Genomic DNA, 17,074 nt, shown 5'->3' with positions numbered 1-17,074 from the left:
CTTCAGGGAGTATCACACTTCCATGGAGTTCTAAATTTTCCCTCTTCATTCACATTTTCCACAATTTGACCCCAATGTACCAAGTTCAGAGTACATTCCAAGTTTTAACCCCATAAAACCACTAAATTGCCCAAAAAAAGTTTAATAAAAAAAAAAACCTCTGGGGGTATTTTTTAATAAAAAATGGGTCACTGAGTCACTATCATCGGGGACTTTTTATGTTGCCTCAAAGGCGCAGCGCTCTCTCCACCTGAGCGGGGTGCGCATTTGAGGCAACAGGTTAGGGACAGCCACACACATCACATTCCCAGAATGATGATTCAGAGCATAGGGTTTGGGGTGGGCATATTTTTTAGTTTTGGCTATGCTCTGGGTCATCATTCTGGGAACATAATCTGTTTTATAATTTTATGTCCCACTGTAACCCATTTTAGTTATTTAGTGTACCCCAATTATTTACCCCATGTAATGCCCCTTGAGGGGGGGTCCTACTGTTCTGGCTCCATAGGAGAAAGCCAAAGCCCAGACATGAGGTATGTCCTTCCTCCAAAGATATGTATTTACACATTTGCAGTGACATTTTCTCCTAATACCGCTTGTGAAAATGAAAAATTTGGGGTAACCCCAGCATTTTAGTGTAAAAATGTGTTCCTTGAGGGGTGTAGTTTCCAAAATAGTATGCCATGTGTATTTTTTTTTTTTTTTTTTTTTGCTGTCCTGGCACCATAAGGGGCTTCCTAAATGGGACATGCCCCCCCATTTCAGCAACATGTGCAATTGTGACTCCTCTTCTGAGCATTGTAGTGCGCCCGCAGTGCACTTGCCGTCCACACATGGGCTACTTCTATACTCAGAAGAGATGGGGTTACAAATTTTGGGGGGCATTTTCTACCATTACCCCTTGTAAAAATGTAAAATTTGGGGAAAACCAGCATTTTAGTAAAAGAAAAATAAATTCATATACATATCCAAAGTTGTCAAACACCTGTAGGGTGTTCAGGCTCAGCGGACCCCTTGTTACCTTCCTTGAGGGGTATAGTTTCCAAAATAGTAGGCCATGTGGGTTTTTCTCGGTCGTCTTCATTGGGGGACACCGAACTGTTGGGTATATGCTCCTGCCACTAGGAGGCGCTGACACTAGGAAAAAGAAAGTCTGCTCCTCCCTGGCAGGATATACCCGCCCACCTGCAGTGAAGCAACCAGTTTTAGCTAGTGTCACTTAGGAGGTAGACACACAAGTCTGGAGCTCCAGACCCGGTCTTTTATTATTTTTCTAGTAAGGGCTGTTAAGTTAGATTCTTCATTCCATTTTGTTTCTTTTTTTCAGGTGGGGCGACAGGAGCATGGCGCTGCCTGTTTCCCCATATGCGGCTAAGGGGCACGGGTCATAGAGTATGCACCGTCAACCCCTTCCTGCCAACGGCCAGCACTTGGAGGTTACACCCTGGGTCCGGGTCCCCCACTGCCCCTGCTCGCACCGCTATCTGTAGCCTTGTATGATGCAGCGTGGCCATAAGCTGGTTGAAGACTCCTGAGGTGATTAGGTGAGTATAAGAAACTGGTGTCTTTAGGTAAGTAGGTATCTCCCCCCCCCCCCATCCTCCCTCTCCCCATCTCTACTAAGGGACTCTGTCCTTTATTAGGTTTTTATATGGGCACTCTAGGGGGCTGTGAATTTGTTCATTGGGACAACCGACCTTGCAGCGGCTCCATCCCCACTTTTTTCTCCCCTCCGCACCTTTCATAAGGCACTAAGGGGTCATCGGCACGCTGGGTGAGGGGGGAATGGCGGCACAGGCTCCGCCCTTCTTCTCCCCTGTCTCAGCGCGAGATCCAGGACATGTGCTGGACCTGGGATGAGCCTCCTCCGGACCTGGGGTGAGCCTCCTCGCCGGCTATTCTGTTGATACCGACCGCACCGAGCGAGCGCAGGTGAGACCGGCACTCTATCTTCCGGCGGCCTCTGCACCTTTTTTAGGGCATTAAGGGGTCAGCGGCACGCTGGGTGAGGGGGTGATGGCGGTACAGGCCCTGCCCTTCTTCTCCCTGTCCCAGCACGCGATCCACATGTATGACCACGCTCACAGTGAGGTCATTTCAGCGCTCTTCTGTGGGTTCCCATGGTCCCTTCTAATGACCGGCGGGCACCTCCCGCGGCCATATCTCTCAGCGGAACTGCTTCGCCGACGCTCTGGCAGAGCAGCCCCTTCGGCCTCACTAGGCCACGCCCACATCCTTTTTTTTCTTCTTCAGCGGAGTTTAGCTCCACCCCTTCTCCACGCGCAGGGAAGCAGAGCGGCCCCGTCGGCCTCACTAAGCCGCGGCCCGGCGGGAACCTCCCCTTCCCTCCCGGCTCGCTCGCCTACTTACACCCTGCACAGTGTGCCGACTTAACAGGCGAGAGCGCTGCTCTGCCGCCGCTGCTTCGGGGGCTACTACATGAGGTGGTGTCCTAGGCACTTCCCTTCCTCCACACACTTAAAGTAAAAAAAAAAAAAGTAGATAAATAAAAGATTAACTCTCCGTTGTCCGGGTTCTAGCTCCCCCTAGTGGCATTCTCTCTACTGTAGCCTTAGCTGGCCTCGAGTGGGTTGTTTTATTTAATATCCTGTGGGGTTACTTACTATACTTAACATCTAGCATTAACATCTAGCCTTGGGGTTAAGTCGCTTGACCATTTATCGTAGTTTGGTGCTCTCTTGTGGCCAAATTTTAGCATTGCACCATAATTCTTTTGCAGCCTTGGCCGGCCGACACTCAGTTTAATATCTGCAGTCCTAATTTCCTACAGTCTGCTTCGGGGCTGCTTTACTGGTTTTGTCACACTAGTGGGTGACCTGATGTTCGCTTTTCGTGAGCGTTGCTCACTTGTGGAGCATGTCCCACCGCCATAGCGTGTTGAGCTACCAGAGATTCATGGTCCCTTAGAAACTCTCTGGAATATGTCATGTCTGCCAGCCACCCATCCTGGGGTGTTTTCGGCATTTCATACTATATGTTCCCTTATCCACAGGCTAGGAGTCTAGTGCTCCGGACCCTCTCATCCAGCTCTAGGTCTCCATGGGAATGTTCCTGGGTGAGCAGGGTTTACTCCTGTCATCTCTGTGCCAAAACAGTGGTCTCGCCTGTCTCATCTCCCAGCTGCGGTGTCCGCAGCAGCTGGTTTTTCCGGTACCTCTCTGCTGGTGCGAGCTGTCCAAAGGCATTACCGTTCCCTCTTAGGGATTCATACCAGTCAGATGGAGGTCTGCATGGTTTCCCTTACCACATGTCCACCACCTGTCACACATCACTCAACCGATGTATCTGCATTGGAGTTCCGGTACCTCTCTACTTACGAGGTGTCCAATGGAATGTCTCGCTGTCTGCTCTGGACCCATACCAGTAAGCCAGACAGTGGTCTGCATGGTTTCCTCTGCCGTTTTTCACACGTCTCACGGCTGAGGTATCTGTGGCTACAGTTCCGATGCTCCACTTCTGGGTGCGGTATATGGAGAACTGACCGATATGTCTCCAGGACCCATACCAGTAAGCCAGACAGTGGTCTGCATGGTTTCCTCTGCCGCTTGTCACACGTCTCATGGCTCAGGTATCTGTGACTGCAGTTCCGATGCCCCACTGCTGGTGCGGTGTAGTGGGAACTGACCGATGTGTCTTCAGGACTCTTACAAGTAAGCCGGACAGTAGTCTGCAGGGTTTCCTACATCACCTGTCATGCAAATCATTGCTGTAACTGCGTCTGGACTTCCGGTTCCTCACTACTGAGCGAGTTGCCGATGTTATGAATAGTTGTCTTTTGTGGATCCATGCCTGTAGTGATCTGCTTGGTGCCTACACCGTCTCTTAGATCAAACGGCTGATGTGTCTGCAGCTGGAGTTCCAGTCCCTCACTACTAGACAAGGTACTGATGGGATGAACATACTGTTGGGATGCACAGCTGTCTTCTGTGCGTCCATGCATGTAAGCCAGACAGTGGTCTGCTTGGTTGCCTTCACTGCCTGTAATGCATCAAATGGCTGAAGTATCAGTGGCTGGTTTTCTGTTTCCTCATTACTGAGCAAGGTGCTGATGGTATGCATAGTTGTCTTCTGCGGATCCATGACAGTGAGCCAGACCGTAGTCAGCTTGGTGGCCTACTCTGTCGGTCATACTTCCGGCTGCTGATGAATGTGTGGCTTGCGTCCTGGTGCCTCATTCCTGGTGAGGTGCTGATGGGCTGCATCGTTGTCTACTTTGGATAACAGTTGCCCAAACTGGTTGGCGTGGTTAGCTACACCGCCTGTCCTACATCAAACTGCGGATGTATCTGCTTCTGTGTTTTCGGTCCCTCACCACTGTGTGAAGTGTCCGTCAGTGTGTTCCATTGTCTACTATGGACCCATATCACTAAGCCAGACAGGGTCGGTATGTTTTTCCTCCACTGACTGTTTTATGTCCACCGACTGATGTTTCTGTGGCTGGTGTTCGGGTGCCTCATTTCTGAGCGAGGGGCCCATGTAGTGTCTCGTCTCCTTGGTCCTATACCTGTACGCCAGGTTGTGGTCTGCAGGATTGCCGGCACCACTTGTTGCACATTACTTGGCGGGTGTCGCTACGTTCTCTTTCTGTCTGTCTGTCTGTCTCTCTCTCTCTCTCTGTCTGTCTCTCTCTCTCTGTCTGTCTCTCTCTCTCTGTCTGTCTCTGTCTGTCTGTCTGTCTCTCTCTCTGTCTGTCTGTCTCTCTCTCTCTCTGTGTCTGTCTCTCTCTGTCTGTCTCTCGCTCTCTGTCTCTCGCTCTCTGTCTCTCTCTCTCTCCAGGGGGCGGGGTTTCTTGGCCTCCCCACCTTCCTTTTTCGGGTCATCTACCATGCATTGTCTCCCCGTGGACGGTAATCCACCACTGCCATGGTGGTTCACATGTGACTCTCTGAGTTGCCTCATGTGCTGTATCCAATGCACTTCATACAGAGTTTTCTGCTTGGCCAGGTTCCTCCCTGCTTGCCTGTTACTCTGTCTACAGGCTGGCATCTCTCTCCACTGTGTGTGTCCTGTGCGGGTCCTGACGTGACCACGGTCTCCTTGCCATGGGGCTGGACTGTGTCTGCCTGGGATCCTAATCTACCTGGTCACCTTACCCTTTCGGCTGCTACATCAACTGTAGTCCGGTGTCTCTCTTCCATGTGCAGTTCCGCGGAGTGTGTGCATGTGGGTTCTCAGGCCCTTTTCTTCCTTGCAGCAACAGCAGCATCGCACTGTTCTCCCTTCTTGGGTTGCACGGTTGGTCTGCTGGGGGCGCTCCTCCCCTTTTTGCTGCGTCCTTGGAGGTCTGCGGTTCTTTAGCGTCTGCAGTCCTGGTACTCCACTGGTTCCGTGGACTCCCCATAGGCCCGCTTGTAGGAGCAGAGCCCTCCTTCCCTTGACTCGGTGGGGTGCGCCCCGGGGTTCCAGTGATTCGTTCCCGCAGTTCCAGAGAGGCTGTGCACCTCTGCTCTGACGTGGGGCCTGCCGGGGCTCTTGTCGGTTCAGCCCCTCCCTGTTTTTCCGGGTTTCTTTCTGGGGTCTCTGTCCGGGGTGACTCAGATACCTCTGGTCACTGACTGGAATGGCTCTCAACTTGCCTCGTCTTTGTTGCCCAGCTTCAGTGTACGGGGTCCGATCCCTCTTGGGATGCAGGGTGGCATGCCGCTGGAGCCTGAGGACTTCGCCCACCCAGTCATTGCATCTTCCTGCTCCTTCGGTGCCTAGTGCAAGGGGTGCGGGAATCAGGGTGTTTGTCTTCGGTCTGTACTTTGGTTGTCTTCTCGACCTCCCTCGTTTTTCCCTCCTTTGGGAGGGCCTGTTTTGTTTTTTTGGCTGAAGTATGTTCCACAGTGATCTCTTCTGCCTCGGCTCGTATGTTTCTGTTCTCTATCACAGCTTAGTACCCTCCCCGGAAGGAGTGTGTCCTTACCTTTATCAGGGATACTGCATTGATTCCACAGTCTTATGGTGGGATCTTTCCTATGCCCAGATCCTGGGAGTCCAAGCTGGGTTCTCCTCGGCTCTCCCTCCATTCCCGTTTTGACGGGATGTTCCTCAAGGCTGCTCAGGTCTCCTCGGTCCATGGATCCATTATGGGGCCCTGTCCTGCGCCGCTGCGGTGCCTTCCTTTTGGGCAGTTTTCCCATGCCTTGAGCTTTCTGATGGTTTCTTTCTCTTTATCCACGAGCTGAAAAGGAGATTTTTTTTTGTACTCTTTTTGTACTCTAAAATCTTTCCCGTAGCCGCCTTTGGGGGACACCACACCCACCCATTTCTTCTTCTTTGTATGTTTCTTGGGTTCTCCGGGATTCCTTCTAGGGTCTTTCGGACGTGTATTCTTGTGGCTTCTCCTACTGCTTTGTGACAAAACTGGTTGCTTCACTGCAGGTGGGCGGGTATATCCTGCCAGGGAGGAGCCGACTTTCTTTTTCCTAGTGTCAGCGCCTCCTAGTGGCAGGAGCATATACCCATCAGTTCGGTGTCCCCCAATGAAGACTACGAGAAAGAGAGATTTTACGGTGAGTACAAAAAAATCTCCTTTTTTTTTTTTTTTTTGCTGTTTTGGCACCATAGGGGCTTCCTAAATGGGATATGCCCCACAAAAACCATTTCAGCAAAATGTGCTTTCCAAAAGCCAAATGTGACTCCTTCTCTCCTGAGCATTGTAGTGTGCCCGCAGTGCACTTGACGCCCACACAGGGTATTTTCATACTCAGAAGAGATGGGGTTACAAATTTTGGGGGGCATTTTCTCCTGTTACCCCTTGTAAAAATGTAAAATTTGGGGGAAAACCAGCATTTTAGTGGGAATTTTTTTTTTCATTTACACATCCACCTTTAACGAAAAGTCGTCAAACACCTGTGGGGTGTTAAGGCTCACTGTACCCCTTGTTTCGTTCCTTGAGGGGTGTAGTTTCCAAAATAGTATGCTATGTGTTTTTTTTTTTTTTTTTGTTTTGTTTTTGCTGTCCTGGCACCATAGGGGCTTCCTAAATGGGACATGCCCCCAAAAAACCCTTTCAGAAAAACTCACTCTCCAAAATCCCACTGTCACTACTTCCCTTCTGAGCCCTCTACTGCGCCCGCTGAACACTTGACATACACATATGAGGTATTTCCTTACTCGAGAGAAATTGGGTTACAAATTTTAGGAAGATTTCTCTCCTTTTACCTCTTGTAAAAATTCAAAAACCGGGTTTCCAAGAACATGCGAGTGTAAAAATTTAAGATTTTGAATTTTCTCCTTCACATTGCTGCTATTCCTGTGAAATACCTACTGAATGTCATTTTGAATACTTTGAGGGGTGCAGTTTTTATAATGGGGTCATTTATGGGGTATTTCTAATATGAAGACCCCTCAAATCCACTTCAAAACTGAACTGGTCCCTGAAAAATTCCGCTTTTGAAAATTTTGTGAAAAATTGGAAAATTGCTGCTATACTTTGAAGCCCTCTGATGTCTTCCAAAAGTAAAAACATGTCAACTTTGATGCAAATATAAAGTAGACATATTGTATATGTGAATCAATATATCATTTATTTGGAATATTCATTTTCCTTATAAGCTTCAAAGTTAGAAAAATGCTAAATTTTCAATTTTTTTCATCAAATTTTGGAATTTTGCACCAAGAAATGATGCAAGTATCGACAATATATCACTAACATAAAGTAGAATATGTCACGAAAAAACAATCCCTGAATCAGAATGAAAGGTAAAAGCATCCCAGAGTTATTAATGCTTAGTGCAAAAAACGCTCTGGTCCTACAGTGAAAAATGGCCTGGTCCTTAAGGGGTTAAGATAGGAAAGCTGAGCTGTGATTGGTTGATCTGAGCAAATCTTTCCAGTTTGTATTTTGATAAATCAGGGCCATGTAAATGCAACACATGTCTGTCCTAGAGAATGTTTTCAGTCAGTGTCTTGAGTTTTCAGATCCCACCGGTTGGTAGAACCAGGAGAGGCACAAGGCTGAGCACTTTTCCCTTTCTTCCCGTCTCTATGCTGGGGACTATGCTGCATATAAAGCCTTTTGGTTTATGGCATTTTTTTTATTAAAATGTGGAGTTCTATGGTAGAAAAATAGTGTTGCAGACATTTAAAAAAGTATCTTTGTGAAACGCACTTTTGCACCTTGTGTATAATATTGCAACAATATTGTAACAGATAAATATATATAGAATATTATAAGGTGTTCACAGGGGTGGCAGAAAATTCCCTTCTCCCTTTTGTTTTATTTTTAGATGGATGAATTTGAGATAAAGGAATTCTTTTCAAAATATGGAGCTGTTAAGGAAGTGAAAATAATTACGGACCGCACTGGTGTATCGAAGGGGTAAGTCTCGTGAAAGTTGTATGGTGTTTAGACCAGCATTTTGCTATCTGCTACTAGAAGTTATTAGACTGACCCCCATTGAGCAGACCGATCTAGAAGGGGCAGACACATCTTCAAATAGCAGTGACCAAATGGAGTTCATTGTCTTGCCAAAGACATGGCTTCTCAGTTCAGTTTAGGAGTTAACGGTGGTGAAACAGAACTATAAGCTCGGTATTTTAACATGGCCTTGACCTCTAGAGGACGCAGGATATACATATATGCCATGCCCCCCTCTCACGTTTTATGAAGCACAAGCACACGCAGGAGCTGAGTGTGCGTCATACCTGGTGGGTCCCAGCTGTGGGGAAAAAATAAATAAAAATAACGAAATAAACCTATGTGGCATCGTCACATGCATAATTGTTAAAATGGCCGAATTGTTAAATGAGAGTACTTTTTAACTTAACTTTTTTTTTTCTAAGTCCCTACCTGTTCTATAAATAGCCCTAACCTACTCCTTGCCTTTACATTTGTTTTTTTATAGCTTTTAAAAATTGTTTTTCTTTACCTATATAGTTCATCGCTTGCTCACTGAGCTGTTGATCGGAGGAAAGGGGCGGTTCCCATCAGGCACGAGGTCACTGAAGCATGCTGGGAGTCCACTTCCCCCCTCTCCTCATCAATTCTGCATAGAAATGCAGCCTGCCACATGGGAGACAGCAGGGCGGTGATATACTAGGGAGACATGCTAATTTGGCACGCAGGTAGAGAGCGAGCTGTGCTCGTACACTTGTCCAGACGTCATTTCTTGACAGGACTTCTGCCCAGCCAGCAGGAGTCCAAAGTCTGTTCATGTGAGGGGGAGGAAATGTGGTCTGGACAAGGAGGGAGTGGCAGAGCTTTTAACCCCTTAAGGACCAAGCGTTTTTTCAGAAAAAAAACGCCATTTTGTAACTTTTGGAAGCTTCCGTTTCTACACAGTAAATTTTTTGGTAAAAATGTCACCTTATCTTTATTCTGTAGGTCCATACGATTAAAGATACCCTACTTACATAGATTTGATTTTGTCGTTCTTCTGGAAAAAATCAAAACTGCATGCAGGAAAATTTACACGTTTAAAATTGTCATCTTCTGACCCCATAACTTTTTATTTTTCCATAAACTGCGTGGTATGAGGGCCCATTTTTTGTGGCATGATCTGAAGTTTTTATCGCTACCATTTTTGTATTTTTATGGTATAATAAGTGACCAAAAATACGCTATTTTGGACTTTGGCATTTTTTGTGCATACGCCATTGACCGTGTGGTTTAATTAACGATATGTTTCTATTTTTTGGACATTTACGCACACAGCAATACCACATGTTTGTTTTTATTTACACACTTTTTTTTAAGGGAAAAAGGGGGGTGATTCAGATTTTTTTTATTAGGGAAGGGGTGAAATCACATTTATAAACTTTTTTTTTTTTTTTTTTTACTTTTATAGCCCCCTCTAGTGACTATAAAACTGCATGCACTGATCTTACACTGTTCAATGCGTTGCCATAGGAATGCATTGATCAGTGTTATCTGCGCTTGATTGCTGAAGCCTGGATTGCAGGCTTGGAGCAATCAAACGCCAATCAGATGGCGGGGAGCAAGGTAAGACAACTCCCGCTGTCCTGTCAGCTGTTCTGGATGGCGCGATTTTACCGCGGCGATCCCGAACAGCTCTGCTGAGCTAACCGGCATTGTATTCTGCCGTTTGACGCTGCAATAAACTTTGATTGCGGCATCTAAAGGGTTAATCAGCTCGATCAGCGATGTCCGGTATTAGCCGTGGGTCCTGGTTGCCTCGCACATACAAAGCGTGCTTAGCTTCTGAGCGCGCTACACAGATCGGGAGATAAATATACGTCCGTGGTCGTTAAGGGGTTAAAGTCAGAAAAACTTAGAAAACATTTTTTTTTTTAAACTGTAAATTTTTATTAAAGTTTTACAAAAGTAACAATAAAACATCATCCAACAGCTGAAGAGGGAATGCAATCCCATAAATCAATACCAACAAACAGGCCTCAGTAAAACAAAATCTACTAATTAGGCAAAAAATGAGCAGAAGAAGCCATTTCGAATTATAGCACAATTAGGGGGGGGGGGGGCACGAGGGGAAAAACAGGACAACAAACTGACAACGAAGAGCAAAACAATAAGGAAAACCACAAAGGGGGGAGAGAGGAGAATAGAGATCTGGATGAGGAGATGAGAAGAAAAAGCCTACGGGGGCGGTCTGTCTGTAAATATATCCCATGGGTCCCATATAGATAGGAATGTCGGGATGGTGGTGTTCAAAAGCGGTAAGAGAGCGAATCTCATGTATCCTAGCCAGGTCGTCGTCCTCGGATGCAGGTTAGGTTCGATTCCAATGCTTAGCAATAAGGGTCTTAGCCGCAAGGACAATATTTAAAAAAAGCTTAAATGTTTTTTTGGATAAGACCTTTGTAGATAGGTGTAGCAGAAAGACCAGAGGATCAGCGGTAACCATAACTCCCAATACTGAATGAACTAACCTCTGTACCTGTGCCCAATAGGGGAATATCAATGGACAAGACCAGAATATGTGGAATACAGTACCCAAACTTACTTCACAATGCCAGCATTGGGGAGGGATAGCAGGATTCAACCTATTAACTCCTTAAGGACTCAGCATTTTTCAGTTTTGGCATTTTCGTTTTTTCCTCCTTACCTTTTAAAAAACATAACCCTTTCAATTTTCCACCTAAAAATGGCTTTTTGTTCACGCCACCAGTTCTTCTTTGCAGTGACAGTCATTTTACCCAAAAATCCACGGCGGAAAGGAAAAACAAATTGTGTGACATTGAGGAAAAAACGCCATTTTGTCACTTTTGGGGGCTTCCGTTTCTACGAAGTACATTGTTCGGTAAAAATGACACCTTAATCTTTATTCTGAAGGTCCATACGGTTAAAATGATACCCTACTTATATAGGTTTCATTTTGTCGTATTTCTGGAAAAAATCGTAACTACATGCAGGAAAATTTAGGTTTAAAAATTTCCCCTTCTGACCCCTATAACTTTTTTGAATTTTTCTGCGTACGGGGCGGTTTGAGGGCTAATTTTTTGCGCCGTGATCTGAAGTTTTTATCTGTACCATTTTTGTTTTGATCTGACTTTTTGATCTTTTTATTCATTTTTTTTAATGGTATAAAAAGTGACCAAAAATACGCTATTTAGTACTTAGAAATTTTTTTACGTTTACGCCATTGACCGTGCGGTTTAATTAACGATATATTTTTATAGTTCAGACATTTCCGCACGCGACGATACCACATGTTTATTTTTATGGGAAAAGGGGGTGATTCAAACGTTTATTAGGGAAGGGGTTAAATCACATTTAAGTTTTTTTTTTTTTCACTTTATTTTCCACTTTATTTTTTTTTTTGCAGTGTTATAACACTGCACACACTGATCTTTTACACTGATCACTGGCATGTATTAATTAACATGCCATTGATCAGTGTTACCGGCGCTTGACTGCTCCTGCCTTGATCTCAGGCATGGAGCAGTCATTCGCCGATCGGACACAGAGGAGGCAGCTGGGATCCTCCTGATGTCCTGTAAGCTGTTCGGGATGCCACAATTTCATTGCGGCAGTCCTGAACAGCCCGACTGAGCTGCCGGGATACTTTCGGGAGGGTGCCATCCGGCGGAGGCAATAAATAGGAATATATACTGGAGCGCAATCCCCTCGTCTGAGGACCACCCCTACACAACCACTCAAAACCTGTTGGGTGGGAGGGAAACAGTGGGCTCCGTCTAGTGAAGTAATGACGAAGTTGTGTATAGTGGGCTTCCTCAGAAGCAGGGAGGCCACAACGAGCAGCCATTTGATCAAAAGATGGATACATGCGAGTACGGGGATCCTCCACATCAGCCCAACAGAAAAGGCCCCTAGCACCCCATTCCCGAACCATACCTGAGGTCAAACCAGGAGGGAAGTCAGGACGATAAAGGATTGGAAAGGCGAGAAAGAGGAGAGAAGCCCAAAGCACCGAAAGCAATAGGTCCAGACATATCGGGAGAAGGGTTTTTGAAGGGTTGCAAACAAAAAAAAAAAAAAAACGGTCAGCCTAGCCTATCAAAGGCCTTCTCAGCATCTAAATTCAAGACCAAAGCCTGATCAGACTGCCAGTTAACCACATCAATCAGATCCACTACCCTCCTTCTGTTGTCACCTCTCTGCCGACATGGGATAAAACCCACCTGGTCTTTATGTATAAGGAAAGGCATGAAAAGGCAAAGGTGGTTCGCTAAAATTTTGCAGAACAACTTCAGTTCCGAATTGAGGAGGGCAATGGGTCGGTAACTAGAGCAGTCATGGGGGTCCTTTCCTGGCTTGGGAATAAGGGTAATCCGAGAGTGAAGGAAGGATTGTGGGGTTCTCCCCCTAAAGAAAGAGTTAATTAGAGGAACCAGGCGAGGAAGAAGAACAGAAGAGTAAGTCTTGTAATAGAAATAAGTAAAGCTGTCAGGGCCCGGAGAGCGCCCCGCAGAGAGAGTCTTGAGGACTTCCGAGAGCTCCTCAGCAGTGATCGGGGAGTTAAACAACTACCTGTCAGCCGCCTAGAGAGTCGGGAGGCTACATCCAGAGAGGAAAGAGTCAAGCATTGCAGTACGCTCTCCAGTGTCTGAGGTGAGATGAGAGGCGAGAGAATAGAGTTTAGAATAGTAGTCAAAGAAGATTTCAGAAACAGTGTCAGGGTGATGTTGGGGGGTACCAGTGGAGTCCTTCCGGGCAGAGGGGGCCTGTGCGGCAGCATGATCCCGCAGGCGCCGTGCCAACATAGTGTGGGCCTTATTGCCCTTCTCATAGAAATGTTGCTTGGCATAAAGTAGTTGTCGCTCCACCTTATGAAGGGCATAGTCGCTTAACTGGGAGCGAGCCGCAACCAGACTCTTCAGCACCGAAAGAGATCAGAGCCCTAAGTTCCCGGGAGCGAGCCAAGGCATTATGTTTCAATCTAGAGCCCAAAGCGATAGAGTGGCCACGAACTACCACCTTGTGGGCTTCCCACAAGGTCGCCAAGGAGAAGACAGAGCACTCGTTATCAGCAAAGTAGGTAGCTATGCTTGCCTGGATAGAGTCCCGGGAAGAGGGAGTTTTAAGCAAAGAGTCATTGAGGCGGAAGTAAAGGGAGAGAAAGAAAGCAGGACAGGGCTATGATCAGACCAGGAGAATAGGTTCCAGAGAAGCAGAGGAAAGCATGCAAACCATAGGAAGGTTACCAAAGAAATAGTCAATGCAATAGTGGAGTTTATGAGGGGGAGAATAAAAGGTAAAAGAGTGATCAGTAGGAGGGTTAATTCGCCAGAGTTCATAAAGGGCCGCTGAGTGTACCAGTCATCGGAAAAACGTAGATAGACCCAAGTGGTGAGGCACCTGTCGCCGAGTGACTAACACTGAGTTAGTTGCCACCCAAAAGCCAAGCAGAGGTAGGGTAACTATGCAGGAGAGATAAGACCCGACGCAAAAAAGGGATCTGGGAGGTGTTAGGGGCATATACATTACAAATGAGCAATTGCTTACCCCCCAGCACCAATGAAACAATAACAAATCTACCCGATGGGTCGGCATAAGACGAGGTGACCTGGAGAGGGCAAGACCTAGAAATTAAGATAGCCACCCCTGCAACCTTCCGTTCTGTTGAGGCTGAAAACACTTGAGGATAGAGGTGGTGTAAGAAGAGAAAGGAGCCAGTCTTGTCAAAGGGCGTCTCCTGAAGATAAACAGCATCGCCTTCAAAGCTACCAACTCCTTCTGCAGCAGACTCCGCTTAGTCGGGGAATTAAGGCCTTTCACATTCAGGGAGATGCACTTAGCCTTGAGGGAGTAGGTGAAGGTGCAAGATGTCAGGGTACTCACTCAGACCGACAGGGAGATCCCGAGATTATAGGGAAGAAGAGGAAGGCCTCAGGGGCCCCAGCGGCAGCCATCCGGACCTGGAGAAAGAAAAAACAAAAGAAACCAACAAATAAGGAGGACAAAAAGGCAAAAAACAAGAGAAGGGGACAAAAGACAGACTAAGCAGTACACAGGGAAGAGAGCAATAAGGTAATAAAACCATAAACGAACCAATGGCTTAAAAGCCAGAAAGGAGACCACAGAAGCACAATAAAACAAAAACATATCCAACTTTGTCTTGGCCTCGAAGGGGGGAAGTGGAAGAATGCTCCGAAGGGAAACCACTCAAGAAAACATGAGGTCCGCCCAGAGGCCAGGCCAAAGTAATCACCCTGCCGCGGTAACCCAAAGGATATCATATAAGCTAGCACAGTGATGGCGAACCTTTTTGAGCCCGAGTACCCAAACCGTAATGCACACCAACTTTTTTTCCCCTCAAAGTGCCAGCACAGCAATTAAATCAGAATACACATTAGGGTTGACAGTATAGTTCCCCCACATTAGGGTTGGCAGTATAGTTCCCCCCACATTAGGGTTGGCAGTAGGGATCGACCGATATAGTTTTTTTTAGGGCTGATACCGATAATCTGTCACCTTTCAGGCCGATAACTTATACCGATATTTCGGTATAAGTTATCGGCTATTTCAACCCACCCCGGCTTTAAATCAATGAACTACAGCGGCTTTTGCGGTGCCAGAGACCGCCGCCGCCCGCTTCTCTCCCCCTGCCTGTCCGGAGTCTAACCACCACAGTGCCCCCCAACCCCCCCCCCCCCCCCCCTCATCCTCTGCCCACAAACCGCCGTCGCTGCCCCATCGCCTCCCCCATCCTCTGGCCACATGCCGCCGCTGCCCCATCGCCTCCCCCCCATCCTCTGCCCACATACCGCCGCTCCCCTATCGACTCCCCCCCCCCCCCCATCCTCTGCCCACATACCGCCGCTCCCCTATCGCCTCCCCCAACCTCTGCCCACATACCGCCGCTGCCCCATCGCCTCCCCCTCCCCAACCTCTGCCCACATACCGCCGCTGCCCCATCGCCTCCCCCCATCCCCGGTGTTATAGGTTGGCAGTATAGTTCCCCCCCACATTAGGTTGGCAGTATAGTTCCCCCCCCACATTAGGTTGGCAGTATAGTTCCCCCCCCACATTAGGTTGGCAGTATAGTTCCCCCCCACATTAGGTAGGCACTGTTCCCCCACATTAGGTAGGCAGTATAGTTCCCCCACAGACATACAGCCTCCAGCCATATACAGTGTATGGCTGGAGGCTGTAAGTCTGGATACTGCCCCACTTCAGTGTCCCGACCACCGCTCCTCTGGTCTAGCCATAGCAGTAGGTCTCGAGAGCAGGGGAGCGGTGGTCGGAAAACCGAAGATGACGTCCCGCTGGTCACTTACCATGCGTGTGTCCTCTTCGGTCCTCCTCAATGCTCCTCTCCGCACGCACGAGGGGGGAGCATTATATGTGAAGGGCACATGACGGGGGGGGGGGGGGGCATAATAAGTTAGGAGCCTAAGTCAGGGGGGCATTATATGTGGGGGGCACATGACAGGGGGGCATTATAAGTTAGGAGCCTAAATCAGGGGGGGCATCATAAGTTAGGAGCCTAAATCAGGGGGGCATTATATGTGGGGGGGCACATGACAGGGGGGTATTATATGTGAGGGGCACATGACGGGGCAACTGTCATGTGCCCCGAACATAGGCTCCTAACGTAAAATCCCCCTCGTTATGTGCCCTTTTCTGTGCATTAACGCCCGAGCAGCTCTCTGTTTTTACCTATATCACAGGCAGCTCTATTCTTGCAGAGTGTGCGCCGCGGGGACGACATCTCCGGGCGTCGTCGCGATGATGTGACGTCATTGCGCCGGCCTGCTGTGGATGGCGTCCCCGCGGTGCACACTCTGCAAGAATAGAGCACCTACTCACCGCTGCTGGTAAGACCTGACCCCGGGCACATTGTGCGGGTGACTCCCGTTTGCTCCCCCGCTCATGCCGCCCCGAGCTCTGGAGGAGCATAGCGGAAGTTCAGGGAAGTCCAGCGCAGTGGAACGCATCAAATGGCAACCATAGCCGCGTGCCCACAGAGGGGGCTCGGCATGCCACCTGTGGCACGCGTGCCATTGGTATGCATCACTGGGCTAGCAAATAAGAGAGGTAAGATATGAGAATATCACATAATAACATTGAGGAGGAACAATAATCAGACAGTTACACCATTAAGTAGGGAATCCAACATTAGAGTCCTGGGGGGAGGGGGGGGGGGTCATGTCTGGAACTCGCGGATGGCAGGTGTCGACCTGCTCTATGGCGCTTCCTACAGAAAGGCTGCCACACTGGGGGCAGAGGGGGAGGTGGGGGAGTGAGACCCCAGTCCTTGAGTTGTGGGACACGGAGATCAAGGGCAGCACAAAATTCCGGCAAATCGGCAAAGGACCGCAGCACAGCAGAGCTTCCATCCCGACGGGCTTGGAGTGCAAACGGAAAGGACCATCTGTAAGGCACCTGAGCAGAGCGTAGGGCAGAAAGGAGAGGTTGCAGCATCCTTTGTTTGCGTAATGTAATCCAGGAGAGGTCCTGAAACAGCTGTCAAAGTTCCAGAGGGAGCATGATTTATCAATTATCCGCTCCTTCAACTGGAAGTCTGCAACACAACAAATTACATCTCGGGGGGCTATTGGAAGGGCGGGGGTGGAGAGCCTGGTGTGCACGGTCCAGCATCCTATGAGACCAGGGCTCACCCAGAATCATGTTGAAGAGAAAACATTACAGTGACCCCCCGACTTATGATGGCCCCGACAT

The 17,074-nt window shown here is 48.1% G+C and overlaps 1 protein-coding gene across 1 annotated transcript in view; it reads left to right on the top strand.

The window, feature by feature from the left end:
* Positions 1–17,074, top strand: part of DAZL (deleted in azoospermia like) — a 92,638-nt gene that overhangs the window by 23,971 nt on the left and 51,593 nt on the right. The window contains exon 3 of the mRNA XM_056519925.1: positions 8,238–8,329. Coding sequence (XP_056375900.1) covers positions 8,238–8,329 — 92 coding nt within the window. The remainder of the gene's footprint in view (positions 1–8,237; positions 8,330–17,074) is intronic.

This window comes from Hyla sarda, chromosome 5 (assembly GCF_029499605.1).
Source record: "Hyla sarda isolate aHylSar1 chromosome 5, aHylSar1.hap1, whole genome shotgun sequence".
Classification (NCBI taxonomy): domain Eukaryota; kingdom Metazoa; phylum Chordata; class Amphibia; order Anura; family Hylidae; genus Hyla; species Hyla sarda.
The sequence above is the reverse complement of the archived record's forward strand: the minus strand, read 5'-3'. Positions and strand labels throughout refer to the sequence as shown.